The sequence below is a fragment of the Hyla sarda genome, chromosome 1 (assembly GCF_029499605.1).
Source record: "Hyla sarda isolate aHylSar1 chromosome 1, aHylSar1.hap1, whole genome shotgun sequence".
In the NCBI taxonomy this organism is placed as follows: Eukaryota; Metazoa; Chordata; class Amphibia; order Anura; family Hylidae; genus Hyla; species Hyla sarda.
In genome coordinates this window covers 319,567,670-319,589,542 of record NC_079189.1, presented here as the reverse complement: position 1 = coordinate 319,589,542, position 21,873 = coordinate 319,567,670, and the positions used below count along the sequence as shown (strand labels likewise).

The following is a 21,873-nucleotide window of genomic DNA, read 5'->3' as shown; positions in this document are numbered from 1 at the left end:
CTCCTTGTAGGAGTAAACCTTATCACTTGCGAAATCTGTATAGTCTCTTATAAATTTCCTATGCTTTCTCTCCTTTATTTCCTTTTTGAGGGTTTCCAAATTCTTTTGTAGTTTTGTTTCTAAATTAGTGTATTCAGGATTATCAGCAAAGTTTTGAATTTGTTGGATTTCTACCTCTAATTGTGCATTTATTTTTTGTAAATATATATTTTCATATTCTAATAGATAGTTGATCAAACGTAGGGAGTTCTCTGTCTGGAGGTTCTCCCAACCCCTGATAAACTGATCGTCCTCCCTATGGGATGTTAGTATTAGTGGGGTGACCTCAGGCCTCTATACACTAATTTTTTCTGTGCATAGGTTTCTAGATTAGAGACCTCCCACCACGATCTAATATATTGTTTGTATGTCTTGGTCAGGGTACGGAAGGCTTGCTGTATGTCTATTTGATGCAATGGTAAATTTGTTACTCCAAACAGAGGCATCACATGTTTTTTCAGTATCTCTGCATTGATAGGTTGACCCATAAAGTATATAGGCCCCCTCTGTGATCCCATATATAGCCATAGGCCTCCCTACAACCCCTATATATAGTTTTAAACTCCCAAAATGCCCCATATTTAGTTGCAGGCCCCCATACAGTCGTGCTTCAGTGCTCCACTGGTTTGGGGACCTATTGCTATGGCTCATAAGAGTAGGTCCCAGTCCGCAGGAGCATTGGAGCACCGAAGCTAATGGTAGTTACTGCACACAGCAGCCTGGTGCCCGCGCTTCTCTCCTGCTGTCCTGCTTCACTCATCCGTGCAATGAAGTTAGCCTACCAAGAGCCATTGTGCATTTCTTTTAAAATGGCCCTGGTCACTTTAGAAGCAGTGCCCAGTGGCTTAGGCCGCCATTACTTATATTTTTTCAAGTACCCCCTGGAGAACTGCTAAGTACCCCTGGGGGACTTGTAACCCAGGTTGGGAACCACTACTTAGTCAATAAGCCTTAGTGCGTACTATGCCTTATTCAATCACTCACCTCTGTGTTACACTGCTAATTTTCACAATGTGATACTTTGACTCTTTATACAATTTTAATTACCTTTCTCTAATAGGAATTATGTTTCCTGGTTTGCTCAGTCATTAATCAGCTGAACAAAAGACTGACATACAATTAAACTATACGGTTAGAGAAGGTGAATGCCCCATACTAACACATAATAGCTTTGCTTAATGTAGAACATTTCCAAATGATCTTATTACTAGAATAGTATCTGAAAGGAATTTCTATGTGAGCTTTTAAAGGGGTACTCCAGGGAAATTATATATATATATATATATATATATATGTGGAGTCCCAGCACAAGTGGCTGTCCCTGGTTGTGGACCGACTCGGGCAGCCTGGCAGCACAGAGTGTTGGGCCCACTGACGTTCTGTTGTATAATAATTATATGTACATTATAAAATAAAAGTAATATATTTTCTTTAACACCTTAAAGGGGTACTCCGGTGGAATTTTTTTTTTTTTTCAAATCAACTGGTGCCATAAAGTTAACAGATTTGTAAGTTACTTCTATTTAAAAAGCTTAACCCTTCCAGTACTTATCAGCTGCTGTATACTACAGAGAAATGTGTGAAGTTCTTTCCAGTCTGACCACAGTTCTCTCTGCTGACACCTCTGTCCGTGTCAGGAACTGTCAAGTGCAGGAGAGGTTTTCTATGGGGATATGCTTCTAATCTGGACAGTTCCTGACACAGACCAAGGTGTCAGCAGAGAGCACTGTTGTTAGACCAGAACAAACTACACAATGTTCTCTGTAGTATACAGCAGCTGATAAGTACTGGAAGGATTCAGATTTTGAAATAGAAGCCATTTTCTCATCTGTATAACTTTCTGGCACCAGTTAATTTGAAAACATTTGTTTTCCGATTGTTTCCGCCAGAGTTCCCCGGGTTTTTCAATTTTTTGCACTTAAAAAACTAAACGATTAAAAATTTTCACCTACAGACCGATATTACTTTGTAATGACATCATTCATTTTACCAAAAAAATATGGCGAAACCCCCCAAAAAATTATTTGTGGGACAAAATTGAAAAAAAAATGCCATTTTGTAACTTTTGGGGGCCTCTGTTTCTATGCAGTGCATTTTTCTGTAAAAAAGACACCTTACATTTATTCTGTAGGTCCATATGTTTAAAATGATACCCAACTTATATAGGTTTGATTTTGTTTCACTACTGTTATAAAATTATAGCTTTTTACATGAAAATTAGTACGTTTAAAAATGTCCTTGCAGACAATGATCAATGCTATGCCATAGCATAGCATTGATCAATGTTATCGGCGCTCTGCTGCTCCAGGCTAGATCTCAGGCATGGTGCAATCGAGCGACGATCGGTCAATGAGGAGGAAGATAGGGACCCTCCTTGTGTCCTCTCACCGCGATCGGTGATGTCCGGTATTAGCCACGGGTACCAGCCGATGATAGCCGCTGCGACCGACCCGCTAGGACGCGGGGTCAGCTCGTGACCCCGTGCCCTAGCAGGGGAGTAGGTAGGACTTACAGGTACACCCTGCATCCGCAACAGGTTAAATTAATTTTGTTATTGTTTCATGTATGTAAGTTCAATATGTACTGTACCTTTAAAATTGTGAGCAGTGAGCCAATGAGACCCCAAAAGTCCCCTCTGTAAAGTGAGGTACAAGGGAGAAGTTAGTCAGTCTAGTACTGGACATTAGACTGTCTAGTTCCATCCAGACTCCTGAGCAACAGCCAAGCTCAGGTGTGCCGAGTCATGTGTCCTAAGCAGAGGTGTACTTCAGTTTACTACTGGTCATCCTACAAGTGTCACTTGCGGGAGGATTACATGCCCCTGCAGAATCATTTACAGTGCCTTGGAAACCAGGACCACAAATTCTACAATTCTGTTTGGTGAGAAGCACCACAAGTCTCAGAACAGCAACAAGGCTTGCAAGGGGTATGCTGCACTCTCACACTAAGGCCAGCTGTTTATGTTATACCAACTTCACAAGCTCAGTAAAGGCAGTTAACTGTAACCTTACATCAGTGTGTTTGACTCATCGTGTCTGGCCCAGGAAGATTGTCTCCCACCTTTGGACCATGGATCGGATAAACAGTGCCCTGGCGTCACAAAGTGAACAAAGTACGACTACTATCACCCAGTGGCCACCACACACACACACACATATATAAATATATAAAAGAAAAAACTTCAAAGCCATCACACTTCCTGGATATGTTCACTGTAAACTATCCAGCCTTATATGCATGGCTCCTGTGGCCTCTGTTGTCTTCTTAGGCTGCTTGATATTCTGTGTCATCCTTCTCTTCCCTTGCTTACATCTCCCAGCAATAATTGCAGCTCTGCTTTGCCAGCTCTGAGCAGCAGATAGAGAAACTTAGCCTTAGCCAATTGGATACTTAACCTAATTGTTTTTTTTGTCCTGCTTTTTTTGGTTTTAAAAAAACGCCTTAAAAAAACGCCTTAAGAAACACCTTAAAAAACGGCAGTGCAATTTCCTGTGTCTGGCGTTTTTTCATTTGTGTGAAAACTGCATTTTTGCCACCTTGGCAGTTTTTTTTGGTACCCAAAATTTGTTGGATACCAAAATAAATAAATAAATAAATGGAGTAGTGATGGAAAAAACTGTATTTAACGAAATTATAAAATTTTCTAACAAAATTTTAATACATTTTTAATAAAGTGTGTGTGTTTCACTTTTTTTTTCTCTATTTTTACTCTATCTACATTTTTTAGGTAGTAGTACTACCTAAAAAATTTTTAAAAATAAAGAAAAAAATTTGAAAATCACACACACACTACATTTTTATTATTGCCAGCTACATTTTTAGGTCCCTGCCTGCACACATAAATTGATTCCTGTTTAAAAATTAATAAACATTTTGTAATAAAAAAAGATAAACTTCGTTAGATACAATTTTTTCCATCACTACTGTATCTTTTTTATTATAATTTTTTAAATGGTACCCTACGAAATTTTATTAAAAAAGGTATCCCTATCACGCTTTTGGATCGCTAAAGTCCAAATGAGAATAAAAACCGCCTGAAAAAATGCCAAAGTTAAAATTCACATGGCCTTTTTCTTGGAGTTTTTTTTTACTCCCATAGACTTCTTAAAGGGAGAAAAACGCCACGATTTCAGGGAGAAAAACGCCAGTGGCTCAACATGCTGCAATTTAGCAAAACCGCCAAGGAGCTTAAAAACACCCCCAAAAAAGTGAAAAAACGCCAAACTAAAAAACGCCAAGTGGAAAAATAATTTAGCGATTTCTCATTGATTTACAGCTAACATCTGGCCGCAGCGTTTTTTGGCCGAATTGGCGTTTTTCTTGGCGTTAAAATTTTTTTATTAAATTAAAAAAACAAGTAGAAACTTAGCCTAAGGCTGCAAACACCATCGAATTCTCAGCACTAAAGAGAGCCTGACTCATCAGTTCTTGGGAGAAACCACATGGTCTGTCTCTCTCAGAAGGGTGGGGGTTGTTTTCAGAGAGGGATTTGGACAGAGACAGAGTGAAGACTGGATGATGTCATTCCCTTACTTCTATTTAGCTAATGAATAATATTTAAACAATTAAATAGGTTGATGAGAGGGAAAGCATGGGCTATGCGTTTAGTTCCCCAGAGTACCCCTTTAACCCCTTAAGGATCACAGTTTTTTGTTTTTTTTGCACTTTCATTTTTTACTCCTCACCTTCTAAAAATCATAACGCTTTCAATTTTCCACCTACAGACCCATATGAGGGCTTTTTTTTTTGCGTCACCAATTTTACATTGTAATGACATCAATCATTTCCTCACAAAATCTATGGCGAAACTAGAAAAAAAATTTGTGGAGCAAAATTGAAAAAAAAAAAAAACATACACCATTTTGTAACTTTTGGGGGCTTCTGATTCTACACAGAGCACCTTTCGGTAGAAATTACACCTTTTCTTTATTCTGTAGGTCCATAGGATTGAAATATACCCAACTTAGGGTGGGTTCACACTACGTTTTCTCCCATACGGGAGCGCATACGTCAGGGGGGAGCTAAAACCTCGCGCTCCCGTATGCCTTCGTATGCGCTCCCGTATGTCATTCATTTCAATGAGCCGGCCGGAGTGAAACGTTCGGTCCGGTCGGCTCATTTTTGCGCCGTATGCGCTTTTACAACCGGACCTAAAACCGTGGTTGACCACAGTTTTAGGTCCGGTTGTAAAAGCGCATACGGCGCAAAAATGAGCCGACCGGACCGAACGTTTCACTCCGGCCGGCTCATTGAAATGAATGACATACGGGAGAGCATACGAAGGCATACGGGAGCGCGAGGTTTTAGCTCCCCCCTGCCGTATGCGCTCCCGTATGGGAGAAAACGTAGTGTGAACCCAGCCTTATATAGATTTGATTTTGTTTTACTTGTGTTAAAAAATTATAACTTTTTCCACGAAAATTTGTACATTTAAAAATGTCCTCTTCTTACCCCTACAACTTTATTTTTCCATATATGGGGACATGTGAGGGCTAATTTTTTGTGTTGTGATCTGTAGTTTTTATCGGTACCATCCATTTTTTTTTATAGGACTTTTTGATTGCGTTTTATAAATTCTTTAGGGTATACAAAGTGACCAAAAATACGCAATTTTGGACTTTGGTATTTTTTATTTATGTATACGCCATTGACCGTGCGGTTTAATTACCATTATATTTTCATAGTTCGGACATTTGCGCAGGGCGCTATACCACATATGTTTATTTTTATTATCTTTACATGACTCCACCGTGGATGCCAACCCCTCCCCCTCACGCTGCGGGGGGCGATCCACTCCACCGGACCACCAGGGAGTGCTTAAAGGTCCCTTTAGACGCCGCTGTCAGCTTTTACAGTGGCGATCTAAAGGGTTAATAGCCATCCGGGGTGATTTCCCCACGTCGGCTATTAACGGTGGCCCTCAGCTACAGGAATCAGCTGAGGGCCGCCTGGTATGGCACGGGCTTGAGTCTGGAGCCCCTGCCATACACTGTTTGCCATCTTAGGACGACCTGGCTCATCCAGACAGCAACCGGTTAAAGAAGGTCATGGCTCAGATACAAATGTTTGTTTTTAAGATCAAACATTTTGGATAGTCCTAGGTAAAGGGGTACTCCACTGGAAAACATCAACCGGTGCCAGAAAGTTAAACAGATTTGTAAATTAATTCTATTAAAAGTACGAATACTTTTATTTTAAAGGGAATCTGACACCAGGGTGACCCGGTTTCTGGTGCTGCTTACCGAGCTGATATGTGGGTTCCTTGTGTACATTGGAGGCGGCTGCTGTAGTATGAGCCAAGATTTCTCTTTTCTCCATTGGACAGAACAGGGAATTTGCATTGATGTCGAGACCGATGTCTCTGTAGCGATTGAACTGATGTTCACATGGTGAGCAGCAATAGAAACCGGGTCACCTGCACTATCTACATATATCCCCTTGTAGGTAGTATAGATAGTTGCAGACATTAATAGCAGCACGCCTGTAAACTGCAGGCCCCACTTGTAGACAGTGCCCCCTTGTAAACAGCAGGCCCCCCTTGTAGACAGTGCCCCCTTGTAAACAGCAGGCCTCCCTTGTAGACAGTGCCCCCTTGTAAACAGCAGGTCCACCCCTTGTAGACAGTGCCCCCTTGTAAACAGCAGGCCCCCCCCCTTGTAGACAGTGCCCCCTTGTAAACAGCACCCCCCCCCTTGTAGACAGTATCCCCTTGTAAACAGTGCCCCCCTGCGGTTGCGGCGCCGCTGCCCCGTTCTCCCGTCCGCATTGTTACACTGGGCGCAGTGGAGGAGGTGGAGTGATGTGTGTCACATGCTCCTCTATAGGACGCCATGATGCGGACGGCAGAACGGGGATGCGGACAGCAGAACGGGGATGCGGAACGGGCATTTGACGGCCGCACTACAGCAGGTATCGGGGACATTAAACGAGTCCCCGATACCATGCAAATGCCGGGTATCGGCGCCGATACCGATACTAGTATCGGTATCAGGACATCCCTATAGTCAACATACGATGGCCCATCGCAAGTTGGCGGATAGTTCACTCAGGACTCACCACTGGGACTGCCTGCTTCTCTGAAATTGCCCATCGCAGCTGGAGGGCCCTCTTTGCATTTTGGTTGCTTTAAGCACCATGTGACAACCCATCCCACCACTAAAAAGACATAGCCTTAGAAGAAGCCAGCAATGCCAGTCCACTACAGTAGGAGTAGCAGCGCAACTATGGCACTCAGCAGCGCAGCCACAGTGACATACAGAACCTGTTTGTGTGTCACTGGGTGCAATGTGCTGCAGTGCCGGCTCACACTCCACATTCGCTGTACCGTGCTACAACTGCCCCAGCAGTGCTACACAACAAGTCTTTTCTGCTTCGTGCGCCCACAAGTATTTATTTGGCAGTGTCGGGAAGATAAGCCAGTACCAGCGGCTGCTCTTTCACGTTAAAGGGGTATTCCAGGAAAAAACGTTTTTATATATATCAACTGGCTCCAGAAAGTTAAACAGATTTGTAAATTACTTCTATTAAAAAATCTTAATCCTTTCAGTACTTATGAGCTTCTGAAGTTAAGGTTGTTCTTTTCTGTCTAAGTGCTCTCTGATGACACCTGTCTCGGGAAACGCCCAGTTTAGAAGAGGTTTGCTATGGGGATTTGCTTCTAAACTGGGCGTTTCCCGAGACAGGTGTCATCAGAGAGGACTTAGACAGAAAAGAACAACCTTAACTTCAGAAGCTCATAAGTACTGAAAGGATTAAGATTTTTTTATAGAAGTAATTTACAAATCTGTTTAACTTTCTGGAGCCAGTTGATATATATATATATATAAGTTTTTTTTTCCTGGAATACCCCTTTAACCTCTTCAGGACACCGGGCGTATGGATACGCCCTGCATTCCGAGTCCTTAAGGACCGAGGGCGTATCCATACGCCCGTGGAAAATCCGGTCCCCACCGTTAGCCGGTTGGGGACCGGAGCCGGATGCCTGCTGAAATCATTCAGCAGGCACCCTGGCACATCGCCCAGGGGGGTCCTGAGACCCCTCCATGTCGGCGATCGGAGAAAATCGCATGTCAAATTCAGACATGCGATTTTCTCCAATTCCAGGCTGATCGGGTCTCTGGTGACCCGATCACCCGGAAAATAGGGCTGATCGGAGCTGTCAGCAACAGCCCCGATCAGCCTAAAGGATAGGAGGGAGGTCGCAAAGCTGCGATCTCCTCCTATCCCCTGGCATTAGTCAAAACGGAGTTCTGACCAATGGCAGCGCAGGACAGGGGGTGGCATGGCAACCCCCGTTCTGCCCGCCCCTGGATGTCGAGGGGCTCTGGGAAGAAGATGGAGGCCGTACCTGAAGGAGAAGATGCCTGGGGACCTGGGATCTTAGCTGGAGCATGCTGGATCCTGATAAGGTAGGGAATCGACAGTCGGGGGGGGGGGGGGGGGTCAATTGAAAATGAAAGTAAATCGATCTTTGCTGTGGCAACCACTAGGGGGGCCAAACTGCAACTCCCAGCATGCCCAGACAGCCAAAGGCTGTCTGGGCATGCTGGGAGTTGTAGTTTTGCAACATCACAGTTTGGAGACCACTGTTACAGTGGTGCCCAAACAGTAGCCCTCCAGATGTTGCCAAACTAGAACTCTCAGCATGCCTCGACTGCCCAGGCATGCTGGGAGTTGTAGTTCTGTAACATCTGTCCCTTCAGATTTAGCAATTTTCATGACATTTTTGAAAATTGCTGCTCTACTTTGAAGCCCTCTAATTTTTTCAAAAAGCAAAAATATGTCCATTTTATGATGCCAACATAAAGTGGACATATTGGATTTGTGAAGAAAAATAAAATTAATTTGGAATATCCATTTTCCTTTCAATTAGAGAGCTTCAAAGTTAGAAAAATGCTAAATTTTCCAAATTTTCATGAAATTTTGGGATTTTTCACCAAAAAAGGATGCAAGTAACGCCGAAAATTTACCACCAAAATAAAGTAGAATATGTCACGAAAAAACAATCACACAATCAGAATATTCGGTAAAAGCGTTTTCGTATTATTAATTCGTAAAGTGACGGTGGTCAGAATTGCGAAAAAGGGCTCAGCCCTTAAGGTGAAAAAGGGCTGCGTCCTTAAGGGGTTAAGCACTATATATATATTATAATACAGTTGGGAGTGGCGGCCCAGTGATTGCCAGTCGGGACCAGGGTGTGGAGCGTTATGCCAGTAGGAAAGTCCAGCCATGTCATTGCAAAGTACAATTGAGCCTTCATATGGCTCTACAGATAGCAAAAAAAAAAAAAAATAGCTCTTAAAAAGGGGAGGAGAAAAATTTAAGGTGTTAAATGTAAAATTGAATCTGTACAAAAAATAGGAAACATTGCTAAAGACTGACATTAAAATTAAAGATTCTATAGAACAACATTCACAAAAAATCTATTTTATTATTCTTATTGTACAAATAAAACATAAAATTTAACAAACTTGAAACAAAAAAAATTTGATTTTGAAAGGCCTAAAAACAGAAGCAATAAAAAAAACAAAAGGTAATAAATTCACAGAAATATACACAGATATGTATGTCTTTGCATTTTTGCACAAGTGCTACTTGTTTGTTCCTGAAAAGCTTACATTGTAAACAATGAGAAATGACACTTTTCAAGTAATTAATGCATGCCAGCACATTTAAGGGCATTGTAGTTATTAAAAACTTCTATATAATAATGTATTTGAGTAATTCAGTAGTGGCGAGTCTTACAAAATACACATTTTATATTTTATGTGGATTAATAATAATTTAAATATAATATTCTACAGGAAAATAATCATCTTAATAGAAAGACCATTTATCATGCTTCATTATAAATGTTCTATTATGTGGATACAGTTTTCTTAACATTACAAGGCAAGGATATAGATTAAACAGTGTCAAATAAAATGCATATCCGTACAATGCGTCAGCAGTATGAAATGGCAGCAAGGAGGCAGCCATCTTGAAGTACAGTGCAGGCTACGCTTCCAATCTTTAGGTAATTTACAGGCTTAGTGTACTGCATAGCTTTCACAACACATGGCCCTCCAACCCACTGTTGTACTGGGAATTCTAAGGAAGGCCATATTTAATCTAATCTTTGTATTAGCAGATAAAATAAACGCTGTTTTACATCCAATTCCCTATGCACAAGTGTGCATATCATGCATCAATATCATGCATAAGAAAACTCTTTTTTTTTTTTTTTTGAAGCGTTTATGTGACCAAGTGGTATTGTTAAAGGGGTACTCCCACCCTAGACATCTTATCCCCTATCCAAAGCATAGGGGATAAGATGTCTGATCGCGGGCGTCCCGCCGCTGGGGCACCCACCTGGTTTTTCACCGGAACCGCTAGAGGGTCTGAGTTGTGACTCCCAGAACGGAAGTCTGTGACGTCAGGACTCCGCCCCCGTGTGACGTCACACCCGTCCCCTCAATGCAAGTCTATATGAGGGGGCGTGACGCCCCCTCCCATAGACTTGCATTGAGGGGACGGGTGTGACGTCACACGGGGGCGGAGTCCTGACGTCACGGACTTCCGTTCTGGGAGTCACGACTCAAACCCTCCAGCGGTTCCGGTGAAAGACCAGGTGGGTGCCGCATGCAATAATGCGGGGGTCCCATAGCAACCAGTCTTACTAGATTCACTATCCCACCTGAATAATATGGTTGGCTAGTTTTGCCAACATTAATCTTTATACATGAAGCTCAAGATCGAGTGGACTGTATAAAAATAACACTTATGTAGGAGGCTTATATTCCTGATTGGTCAGATGTTGCTGTGAAATTCCTCCATTCCTTCTTTTTGGTTTTCAGGAGGACATTTTTAGGCACTACTGATTTCAACTATTTGAAAATAATTTACAAATAGAAACACATTATTTTAAAATAATTGGGTGCAACTAAGAAGGTAGTCAAAGTAGTTACAAACAAATGTAAGAAAAATGTAAAAAGATTGTTTAAGCATAACATCAGTGATTTCTCAAACCACAAGGGACACTTAAGGCATTGGAGTCTCTTTGTTTTTTATATTTGATTATTAAAAATCGGTTCTCTGGGGGCAAGAAGGGGTTTCCTGTTGATCATAGAATGAAATAAAAGGGAATATTTGTGATGACTAATACATTAGGTGTTAGATTCATCCTGGAAAATGGACATCATTTTGTTTTGAGATGAGCAGTTGCATTCCCACAGTCATTAAACTAGACCGTAATAAGTTACCACAATATATACGGTTTCATCAGACACTGCTGGAGTGGCGCAAATTTCTTTTGATGCAGTTGACAGGTCCTTTTCTTTTTGCATGAGGCTGGATTCAAATATGGAATATTTGTTGATTTTTGGGGGCAAACCTAGGAGTGGATTCATTTTTCTATCCAGTCCTGTGCTTGGCTGTAAAACTGCATTATTATTAGTGTGGATGAAATCAACTGCAAGGCAGAAGGGGAAAACTATGTCCAAATGCACAACGTAATACATAAGAAACGTGCAGGTTTTATTATAGATTTTCTTTTGCATATCTAAGCTGATTCAAAGTGAAATATTTTTGCTTTGTGCAATCCCAGTCTTAGCGTCCGTTCACACAGGCGGATTACCTGCGGACTTTCCGCAGCGTATTTGCTGTGGAAAGTCTGCAGCGGATTTTTCTACCATTGACTTCAATGGGTCCGAAGGAAAATCTGCAAATCTGCCTCTACTGCGGATTTTCTGCTGATCCATTGAAGTCAATGGTAGCAAAATCCACAGTGGATTTTCCACAGCAAATATGCTGCGGAAATTCTGTAGGTAATCCGCCCGTGTGAACGGACCCTTAGGGTATGTTCAGACAGCAGAAATTCCCCATAGATGCGTGAATTCTGCTGCCGTGTTAATTTGTCCGGAATTCCGCATCTTTTGATATCTGGAATTTTTGTGGAATTCATGCAGAATTCCCCCATGAATACACAGTGCATGTAAAAAAAAACTGCCTATATTCATTACAAAAGTTCAATCTCACTCAGAATCTGTGCGAATTTACCATTTAGTGGAGGAAAAAAAAAAAAAACTCATTCATTTCAATGGGCTTCCGCAGCCGAATTCCGCAAAAATATAAGACATGACTTTTTTTCATGATGTTTTGTGGAATGCTGAATTTTAGCTGCAGAACGTCGCTGGGTGAATTCGAGTGCGGAATTCCACCTGAAACACATGCAGTATGTCCATGCGGAATTTCCGTCGTGTGAACATAAAGGTTACATTTTTCCACAGCATGGCAATGTAAACAACATAACACTGCTAAAAAAGAAGATTTAAAACCCAAATGATAGGGCATGTGATAAAAATATACAGTTCTTAATGTTAGAGTATAAACAGGATTTTGAGAAAAATCACACATATTTCTGTTTGTTTTTAGAATGCAAGAACATTGTAAAAATTGCTCAAACCAGTATGTGATTTTGGGAATTTAACCTTAAAGATCTTCTCCACCAAACTTTATTCTTTAAAAAAATCTTATTAAAAAATGATTTAGATATTGTATTAGGAAAAGTGGCTTAAAAGAGGAAATCCCTCATTCATGCATCAGACAGACCACAGATTCCAGTGGGCACAGTGTAATGCTTCACTTCCTCTGTGGTGGTGCTCAGGGAGAACTCTAGCTGCCAGGTTTCTCCACTGATTACATCTGATTGCTGGGGACATTCTGCGATCAGCTCCTTATGTCATGGGAGGTTATAACCAACATAGGGGGACATTAATCATGGTATTTAGAGCCTTTTTTTGCTTACTCTGGACGCACAAAAAAGTTGCATGTGCACCTAATTTTTTTTTGTGACTTTTGTGGGTACGCATAAAGCTGCAAACAGCCTTATCTAAGCAACTTCAGTTTTCACTTTGTAGTGGTCGCAAACTTATGTTCGAATGTCGCACATAGGCAAAAAAAAAAAAACAACAACTTCTAAATGTTGAAAGTCAGATCAACCTGACCTGGCTTACAAAATGGTCTTTTGTGAGCATTTTAAAAAAGTTTCAACTGCGACTTGTGTTTTGATTATGTGCTCAAACTTTATCAACCCACTATGTTAGGATGATAAATATGTAGCAAAACTTAACTTAAAAAAAGCTAAAAACTTCAGAACTCACTAAAGACAACAATGATAAATGTCCCCCTCTATGGATGTAAGTGTATATACATTAACACACATGAGACTACAAAATATTGTTGACCCTGAAACAACTGTATTAGTATAAGGCATAAGTCAATACTACCCATAATGCAGGATCATCTGATGTAATCAATTAGCACTCTCAGGCTGGGATACGGTCCCGTATTGCTGAAAACGTAATGTGAACCCAGCCTCCGAAACATAATTCTTATTCACAGAAATGAGATGACGGCTGTTACTATCAGAACATCAATGTAAAACTGTTCTGCAAACTGTTGCTGTATGAGTCATCGCAGACTCTTCAAATTCAGATGAAGCTTTCTAGGACTGGCATCCATATGCCAAGGATTTTAAGACAGTAATTAAGAAGATGATGTAATAGATGCAGTGTGGATCTAAAGGTTCACAGGGACCGTGGTATATGCATAGCCTTGAAAATAACTGGTTAGTTCCCCATTTAATAGGCAGCTGGAGACTAATGATGAATCTTTAAAGAGTTCTATCTTAGAACAATGACTTATAAAATCATTTAAAATTGGTGAACAACTAAGCAGAGAAAAAAATATATGGAAAATGCATAGGAATAGCCAATGGTGGGGGGTAAGTATTCGGGAACAAAACATAGACTTCACATTAGTAGATTTAGGATCTCAAAATCCTTGACCAGTTCTAAACATTTTAATTACTGTTAAAGAGGACCTGTTAATTCTCCCCACATATCTGTCTTCGTAACTACTTACGTTCTTCCTATAAAATATCAATTCTGGAGCATCTTGTCTTGCAATTTTTTAACGCATGTGTTATGGTTATTCTTTCTGGACATAAAAGCACAACTGGGTATGGAGCTTTCATGTTTAGATTTATGTACCTGTGATTGGTAAAACAAATCTCTTTAGATAAATAGATTTTCTTTTCTTTTAATAACATTTTATAGCCTTGGGACTTGGATGTACAGTTCTTTTCACTGAATAGTCAGATGGGTGGGAACTTACTTCATAATAGGGTGTGAATGTTAGGCTCAGGGGGTGTGAATCATGTTCAGAGGGGGGGATTATGAAGCACATATTTACACCCCTCTAAGCCTAGCATCCATACCCCATTTTGAAATAAAATGCCTACCCACCAGTGAAAAGAACTAATAGTCAATCAAAAAGTAAAACCCCTATATCATGGGAACAGTGAAGTGTAACAAGAAAACAAAAACAAAGTTCAAATCAGGACAACAGAGAATATAAAAAAAAACTTCAAAAACACAGGTCCTCTTTAAAAAGGGTATTCCAGTGATTACATTTTTATCATATATTGTGCTGTGGTAAAAATAAAAAAGCTATACTTACCTATCCTGGTTCTCCTTAGCTTCTATTCCCCACTGCTCTTCTCTTCTTCCGACCTCTTGTCTTTGGCTCAGTGGACAGGTTCTGCTCCTGATTTAATCACTGGCCAAGAGAGGACACCACTGCTGACAACAACTGGCTGAGCGGCAGGTCCTGCTTCCAAGACAAGAAGCTGGGAGAATAGGTAAGCTGCGGGGGAATGAAAAGGAGCAACAACGAAAGCTATGGGGAACCAGGGTAGGTAAGTATAGATTCTTTTTTACCCCAGCACAATATAAAACATTTTTTAATCACTGGAAAACCCAAAGTAAATGATGGGTTTAGTTGGGCAAGGATAGGGTTAGCAGTGTAAGGACTCAACAAGTAAAAGCATAAATAGTCTATTCATCACTGGTTCCCTTATAGAAAACAGAGCACTAGCTATAGCCATCTACTGACTTGATGAAGACTACTATGAATATGCAGCACCCCATGGTTAAGTTTTTTATTTTTCACATTACATTATTACATAGGTAAGAGCCTTTGATGAATAGACTCTGCACCTTCAGGGACGACCCACTATGACTGTTTTTTATAGTATATTAAAAAATATGTGCAATAAACGATAAATATGTGCACCCTGTAGCATTGCTACATGTTGGTCAGTAATTTTTTTTCTTTTTACATAAAAATAAAATTAATTGCAATGTTTTTCTGGAGGCATTTTTCAGGGTTACATTCTGTAGGCTGTGCACTGGGTAGAATTAATACACTGCACTATTTCGAACATTTTTGATTTCTAACTCAAGTTGCCGGATCTGAATATCCCTTTGGCTCAACTGATCACGTAACCTGCGGATTTCTTCTTGCTGCTTGTAGAACATCTGCAACAACTGCAAAAGTAAAATGAGAAAAAATACTATAAGCACTTTATCTAACTGTATAATCCATATGAATGATCTTCCATATTATCAGTAACAATGCTCATACCGTATGCAACACAAGGCAAGCCCGTATAAAGGTACTGGTACACCACTCCTATGGTGAACCAGTATGAACTAATCTTTTACACTGAGCCTTATGCAGAAAAGCAGTTCTAAGTAAAATGTTGTGTTGTCTATAGCATTTTTTGTATACTTGAAATATAATGTCCAGTTATATATTGAATAGTAAAATACTGGTTAAGGGTAGGGTGGATAAGTGCATTGCATAAGATGGGCTGTATACACTTGGAGTCTATCTCCTGTAGCGAGATAAGGCAGCAAGCTGGGGAGTAAAACAATGTAATCTGCTACCCTCATGGTATGCTGCTAAAGCTCATTCCCCTCTATGTGCTGTGTTCTATATCAACACAGCTAGAGTAACAGTGTGACAAAAAAGGGGAATTATGAATGTTGTACTACTGGTCAAGTTTCTTATCCAAATTCCAGAATCTCCATTTAAGCTGCCATTTAACCCCTTAAGGACCAGGCCAATTTTCTTTGTAGGACCAGAGCGTTTTTGCATATCTGACCACTTTCACTTTAAGCATTAATAACTCTGGGATTCTTTTACCTTTCATTCTGATTCCGAGAATGTTTTTTTCGTGACATATTCACTACGTTAGTGGTAACATTTTGTCGATACTTGCATCATTTCTTGGTGAAAACTTGCAAAATTTGATTAAAAAATTGAAAATTTCACATTTTTCTAACTTTAAAGCGCTCTGCTTTTAAGGAAAATAGACATTCCAAATAAATTATATTTTGATTCACAAATACAATATGTCTACTTTATGTTTGCATCATAAAGTTGACATGTTTTTACTTTTGGAAGACATCAGAGGGCTTCAAAGTTCAGCAGCAATTTTCCAATTTTTCAAAAAATTTTCAATATCGGAATTTTTCATGGACCAGTTCAGGTTTGAAGTGGATTTGAAGGGCTTTCATATTAGAAATACCCCATAAATGACCCCATTATAAAAACTGCACCCCTCAAAGTATTCAATAGGGCATTCAGTAAGTGTGTTAACCCTTTAGGTGTTTCACAGGAATAGCAGCAAAGTGAAGGAGAAAATTAAAAATCTTCATTTTTTACATTCGCATGTTCTTGTAGACCCAGTTTTTGAATTTTTACAAGGGGTAAAAAGGAGAAAAATGCTCTCAAAATGTGTAAACCAATTTCTCTCGAGTAAGGAAATACCTCATATGTGTATGTCAAGTGTTCGGCGGGCATAGTAGAGGGCTCAGAAGGGAAGGAGCGACAATGGGTTTTTGCGAGTGAGTTTTTCTGAAATGGTTTTTGGGGGGCATGTCACATTTAGGAAGCCCCTATGGTGCAAGAACAGCAGAAAACCCCCCACATGGCATACCATTTTGGAAACCACACCCCTTAAGGCATTTAACAAGGGGTCCAGTGAGCCTTAACACCCCACAGGTGTTTGACGACTTTTTGTTAAAGTCGGATGTGTAAATGAAAAAAAAAATGTTTTCACTAAAGTGCAGTTTTTCCCCCAAATTTACCATTTTTATAAAGGGGAATGGGAGAAAATGCCCCCCAGAATTTGTAACCCCATCTCTTCTGAGTATGGCAGTACCCAACGTTAGGATGTAAAATGCTCTGCGGGCGCACTACAATGCTCAGAAGAGAAGGAGTCACATTTGGCTTTTGGAAAGCAAATTTTGCTGAAATGGTTTTTGGGGGGCATATAGTATTTAGGAAGCCCCTATGGTGCCAGAACAGCAATAAAAACCACATGGCATACTATTTTGGAAACTAAACCCCTCAAGGAACGTAACAAGGCGTACTTTGAGCCTTAACACCTCACAGGTATTTCACGACTTTTTGTTAAAGTTGGATGTGTAAATGAAAACAAAATATTTTTTTCACTAAAATGCAGGATTTTCGCCAAATTTTTAATTTTTACAAGGGGTAATAGGAGAAAATTTGTAACCCCATTTCTTCTGAGTATAGAAATACCCCATGTGTGGACGTCAAGTGCTCTGCGGGCGAACTACAATGCTCAGAAGAGGAGGAGCGACACTGAGATTTTGGAAAGATAATTTGTTTGGACTTGCGTGTTTACAAACCCCCCCCCCCCCCCCCCCGTGGTGCCAGAGCAGTGGACCCCCACATGTGACCCCATTTTGGAAACTACACCTCTCACAGAATTTAATAAGGGGTGCAGTGAGCATTTACACCCCGCTGGCGTTTGACAGATATTTGGAACAGTGGGCTGAGCAAATGAAAAATTAAATTTTTCATTTTCACGGACCACTGTTCCAAAAATCTGTCAGACACCTGTGGGGCGTAAATGCTCGCTGTACCCCTAATTACGTGACGGGTGTAGTTTTCAAAATGGGGTTACATGTGGGGGTTCATTGTTCTGGCACTATGGGGGCTTTGTAAACACACGTGGCCTTCAATTCCAGACAAATTTTCTCTTCAAAATCCCAATGGTGTTCCTTCTCTTCTGAGCATTGTAGTGCACCCGCAGAGCACTTTACATCCACATATGGGGTATGTTCTTACTCAGAGGAAATGGGGTTACACATTTTGGGGGGCTTTTTTCCTATTTTCCCAGCATTTTAGTGAAAATGTATTATTTTTTTCATTTTCCCATACAACTTTAACGAAAATTCGTCAAACACCTGTGGGGTGTTAAGGCTCACTATACCCCTGGTTACGTTCTGTGAGGGGCGTAGTTTCCAAAATGTGAGTATTTTTTTTTTGCGTTTATGTCAGAACTGCTGTAAAATCAGCCACCCCTGTGCAAATCACCAATTTAGGCCTCAAATGTACATAGTGCACTCTCACTCCTGAGCCTTGTTGTGCGCCTGCAGAGCATTTTACGCCCACATATGGGGTATTTCCGTACTCAGGAGAAATTGCGTTAAAAATTTTGGGGGTCTTTTTTTCCTTTTACCTCATGTGAAAATAAAAAGTATGGGGCAACACCAGCATGTTAGTGTAAATTTTTTTTTTTTTTTTTTTTTTTTACACTAACAGGCTGGCGTAGACCCCAACTTTTCCTTTTCATAAGGGGTAAAAGGAGAAAAAGCCCCCCCAAAATTTGTAGTGCAATTTGTAGTGCAGTACGGAAAGACCCCATATGTGGCACCAAACTATTTCCTTTAAATACGACAGGGCTCTGAAGTGAGAGAGCGCCATGAGCATTTGAGGACTAAATTAGGGATTGCATAGGGGTGGACATAGGGGTATTCTACGCCAGTGATTCCCAAACAGGGTGCCTCCAGCTGTTGCTAAACTCCCAGCATGCCTGGACAATCAGTGGCTGTCCGCAAATGCTGGGACTTGTTGTTTTGCAACAACTGGAGGCTCCGTTTTGGAAACACTGCCGTACAATACGTTTTTCATTTTTGTTGAGGGGGACAGTGTAAGGGGGGTGTATATGTAGTGTGTTACCCTTTATTTTGTGTTTGCGCAGTGTAGTGTTTAAAGGGTAAATTCACACAGGTGGAGGTTTACAGTGAGTTTCCCGCTAGGAGTTTGCGCTGCAGAGAAAAATTTGCCCCAGCTCATACTTGAAGCAGGAAACTCAGTGTAAACCTGCCTGTGTAAATGTACTCTGTACATTCACATGGGGGGGGCAAACCTCCAGCTGTTTCAAAACTACAACTCCCAGCATGTACTTAAAGACCGTGCATGCTGGGAGTTGTACTTTTGCAACAGCTGGAGGCACACTGGTTGGAAAACCTTCAGTTAGGTTCTGTTACCCAACTCAGTATTTTCCAACCAGTGTGCCTCCAGCTGTTGCAAAACTAGAACTCCCAGCATGTACTGATCGCCGAAGGGCATGCTGGGACATGTAGTTATGCAACAGCTGGATGTACGCAACTAGAACTCCCAGCATGCAGAGACAGCTGTTTGCTGTTTAGGCATGCTGGGATGCAGTTTTGCAACATCTGGAGGGCTACAGTTTAGAGACCACTGCACAGTGATCTGCAAACTGTCGCCCTCCAGATGTTGCAAAACTACAAATCCCAGCATAGGCAACTATGCTAGGCAACTCACCGGCTTCCGTAGGATCCAGCCGCACAACATCGCCGCCCGCCGATCACTGTTTCCTGCTGCCGCCGGTCTCCAGCGCCGGTCCTCTGTCAGTTTCCCCATTCTGCCCCGCCTATTGTGGGTGAGCAGAACGGGGAAACCGAAAGTTAACCCCCCCTCCCCCGATCTGCTATTGGTCGTAGCTCATAGACGACCAATAGCAGGGATAGGAGGGGTGGCACCCCTGCCACCTCACTCCTATCCCTTCAGGGGGATCGTGGTTGTCTTGGACAACCCCGATCCCCCTTATTTTCCGGGTCACCATATACCCGTATGACCCGGAATCGGTGGAAATCGCTGGTGTGAATTCACCTGCGAATTCTGATGACCCCCCTGGGCATTTGCACGGGATGCCTGCTGATCGATAAACAGTCACCCCGGTCCGGTCCTCGCCCGGCGCAGACCGAAATTCCCACGGGCGTATAGGTACGCCCTTGGTCCTTAAGTACCAGGGAGCAAAGGCGTACCTCTACGCCCTTGGTCCTTAAGTGGTTAAAAAGTGTGAATACTGTACTCAACCAGCCCCCCCCTTTCATACTAGAAGGCATGAGCCGCATTGTAAACTAGCTTTTTCTCTGTTCTTGCTGATCTGCGCTCATTTACAGATTCTATAAAACGGCAATAGTGGCGATAGTGGTAATGGTAAAATTGTGGGGGGTGGGGGGCTGCATTAATGATCGCTGTATCAACTGTGTGGTCCTTTGCTGTAATCAAGGTAGATGTGTGGCTGTTGGGCAATGATTTCTTTAACCTGTCAAAATGGCACGATCAGTTGATAAACTAGCTTGATTGTTGTCTGATCTAATACAATATATATAATATAATGCCTTATAACACATGGTAATGTTGATCTATTGGGACAATAATTGCCCCTTGCATTAGGGCCCTTACTTCCTTATTTCAAGATAAATAAAATGGTGACAAACAAAGCCCCATCAGACAGCCTGTTTTGCATATACTGTAATAGCTTTGTGTTCTATGATAGGTGTACAACAAATGCTCTCATGAGTATGTCTGTTACATTTTCTACAAAATCCATTGGATAAAACGGACATGAAAGCTTACAAATGCATACAAAACAGATTTATGGGGAAAAAAGTGTAGCCATTCTCAGGTTCACATCTACTATACCTCATTCTCAGTCTTGGGTGGTGGACATTCAAACAAATCCAATCCATTGGAGATTAGGGAGTTTCTAGTTTCTTGGAATTTTCCTGTCATTTTCCTCCTTCCTCTGTCTTCCCTTATGATTTCTGTTTTATATTCTATTTCCCATAATGTCTTTGTTGGAGGCTTTTCATCATACATTCTCTTTGGCTCTTTAGCAAGCAGCTCCTCTTCCTCACCGGAGGAAGCTTTATGAGTTGGGGATGATTTTAATCCAGGTTTTAGGGATATCAAAATAGGACCTAAACACAAATGAAAACCATTTCAAGAATGAATTATCCTGTTTGAACCACATACCCAAAAATATGCAATATGAACAAAAACACTTCAATTGTCCATTGGACAAAGATGCACATAGCGCCAGCTAAACCTCAACGCTACATCCTGTGTTCAGTCGTGGTCGGTTTGTTAATAGAGACAAGAGTTTCCAAACAGAATGTGAGGCACCTAGTGGCTAAGATTTTACAGTTGTTTTTCAGGGGGATAAGGAGTCATTATTATTAAAGGAAGTTATTTACAAAAATGTTAAGAATGACACAGGCTATCACGTGAACAGTGGTTTAAAAGGACACTGACCATTTAATGTCCAGAACATTCTTGTCATTCTTATATTTTTACAAATATATGCATTGCTTAAATTCGGAACAACAAATATTGTTATTGCTCTCACCTGTCATGTCTATGTTTCTGTGTTTTACATAGTTTATTGTGCGTGTGTTATCTTTCAGGCATCATTTAGTGGATAAATTAATCAGGTGATCCAGCTTATTAATATGTACCAGTAGCACTGTATTATATAACTAATGGATTTATTAAACTGTTCTGTTGCTGTATCTATGTAAGTATGGCTTTGGTACTGTTTCTATAAGTAAAACTCGTTCCTGTTATCTTATCAATAAGCTTCGCTCTACATGCAATTAATCTGGTTCTTATAACATATCTATTCACCAAGCTTGGTTCTGTTACTATATGCATGCTTTATGCTTAGTTTTTGTTACTGTGGCTGTGCTTTGAGCTTGGTTCTGTTACCATATCTGGACATTGAGTTTTGATCTGTTAGCGGATCTATATGTTTGGCTTGGCTCTACTATCATATCTATGTTTAATCTGTGTTGCATTAAACCTATGTATATAGGGATTTAG

General features: G+C 40.9%; 1 protein-coding gene across 2 annotated transcripts in view; it reads right to left on the bottom strand.

Moving 5' to 3' along the window:
- Nucleotides 1-10,601: 10,601 nt before the first annotated feature.
- Nucleotides 10,602-21,873, bottom strand: part of CORO2A (coronin 2A) — a 179,944-nt gene continuing 168,672 nt past the window's right edge. For both annotated transcript variants that reach the window (XM_056518821.1, XM_056518831.1), the window contains exons 11-12: nt 20,695-20,972; nt 10,602-15,407 (exon numbers count right to left, since the gene is read on the bottom strand). In XM_056518821.1, the coding sequence (XP_056374796.1) occupies nt 15,279-15,407; nt 20,695-20,972 (407 nt within the window). In that variant the 3' untranslated portion in view covers nt 10,602-15,278. The remainder of the gene's footprint in view (nt 15,408-20,694; nt 20,973-21,873) is intronic.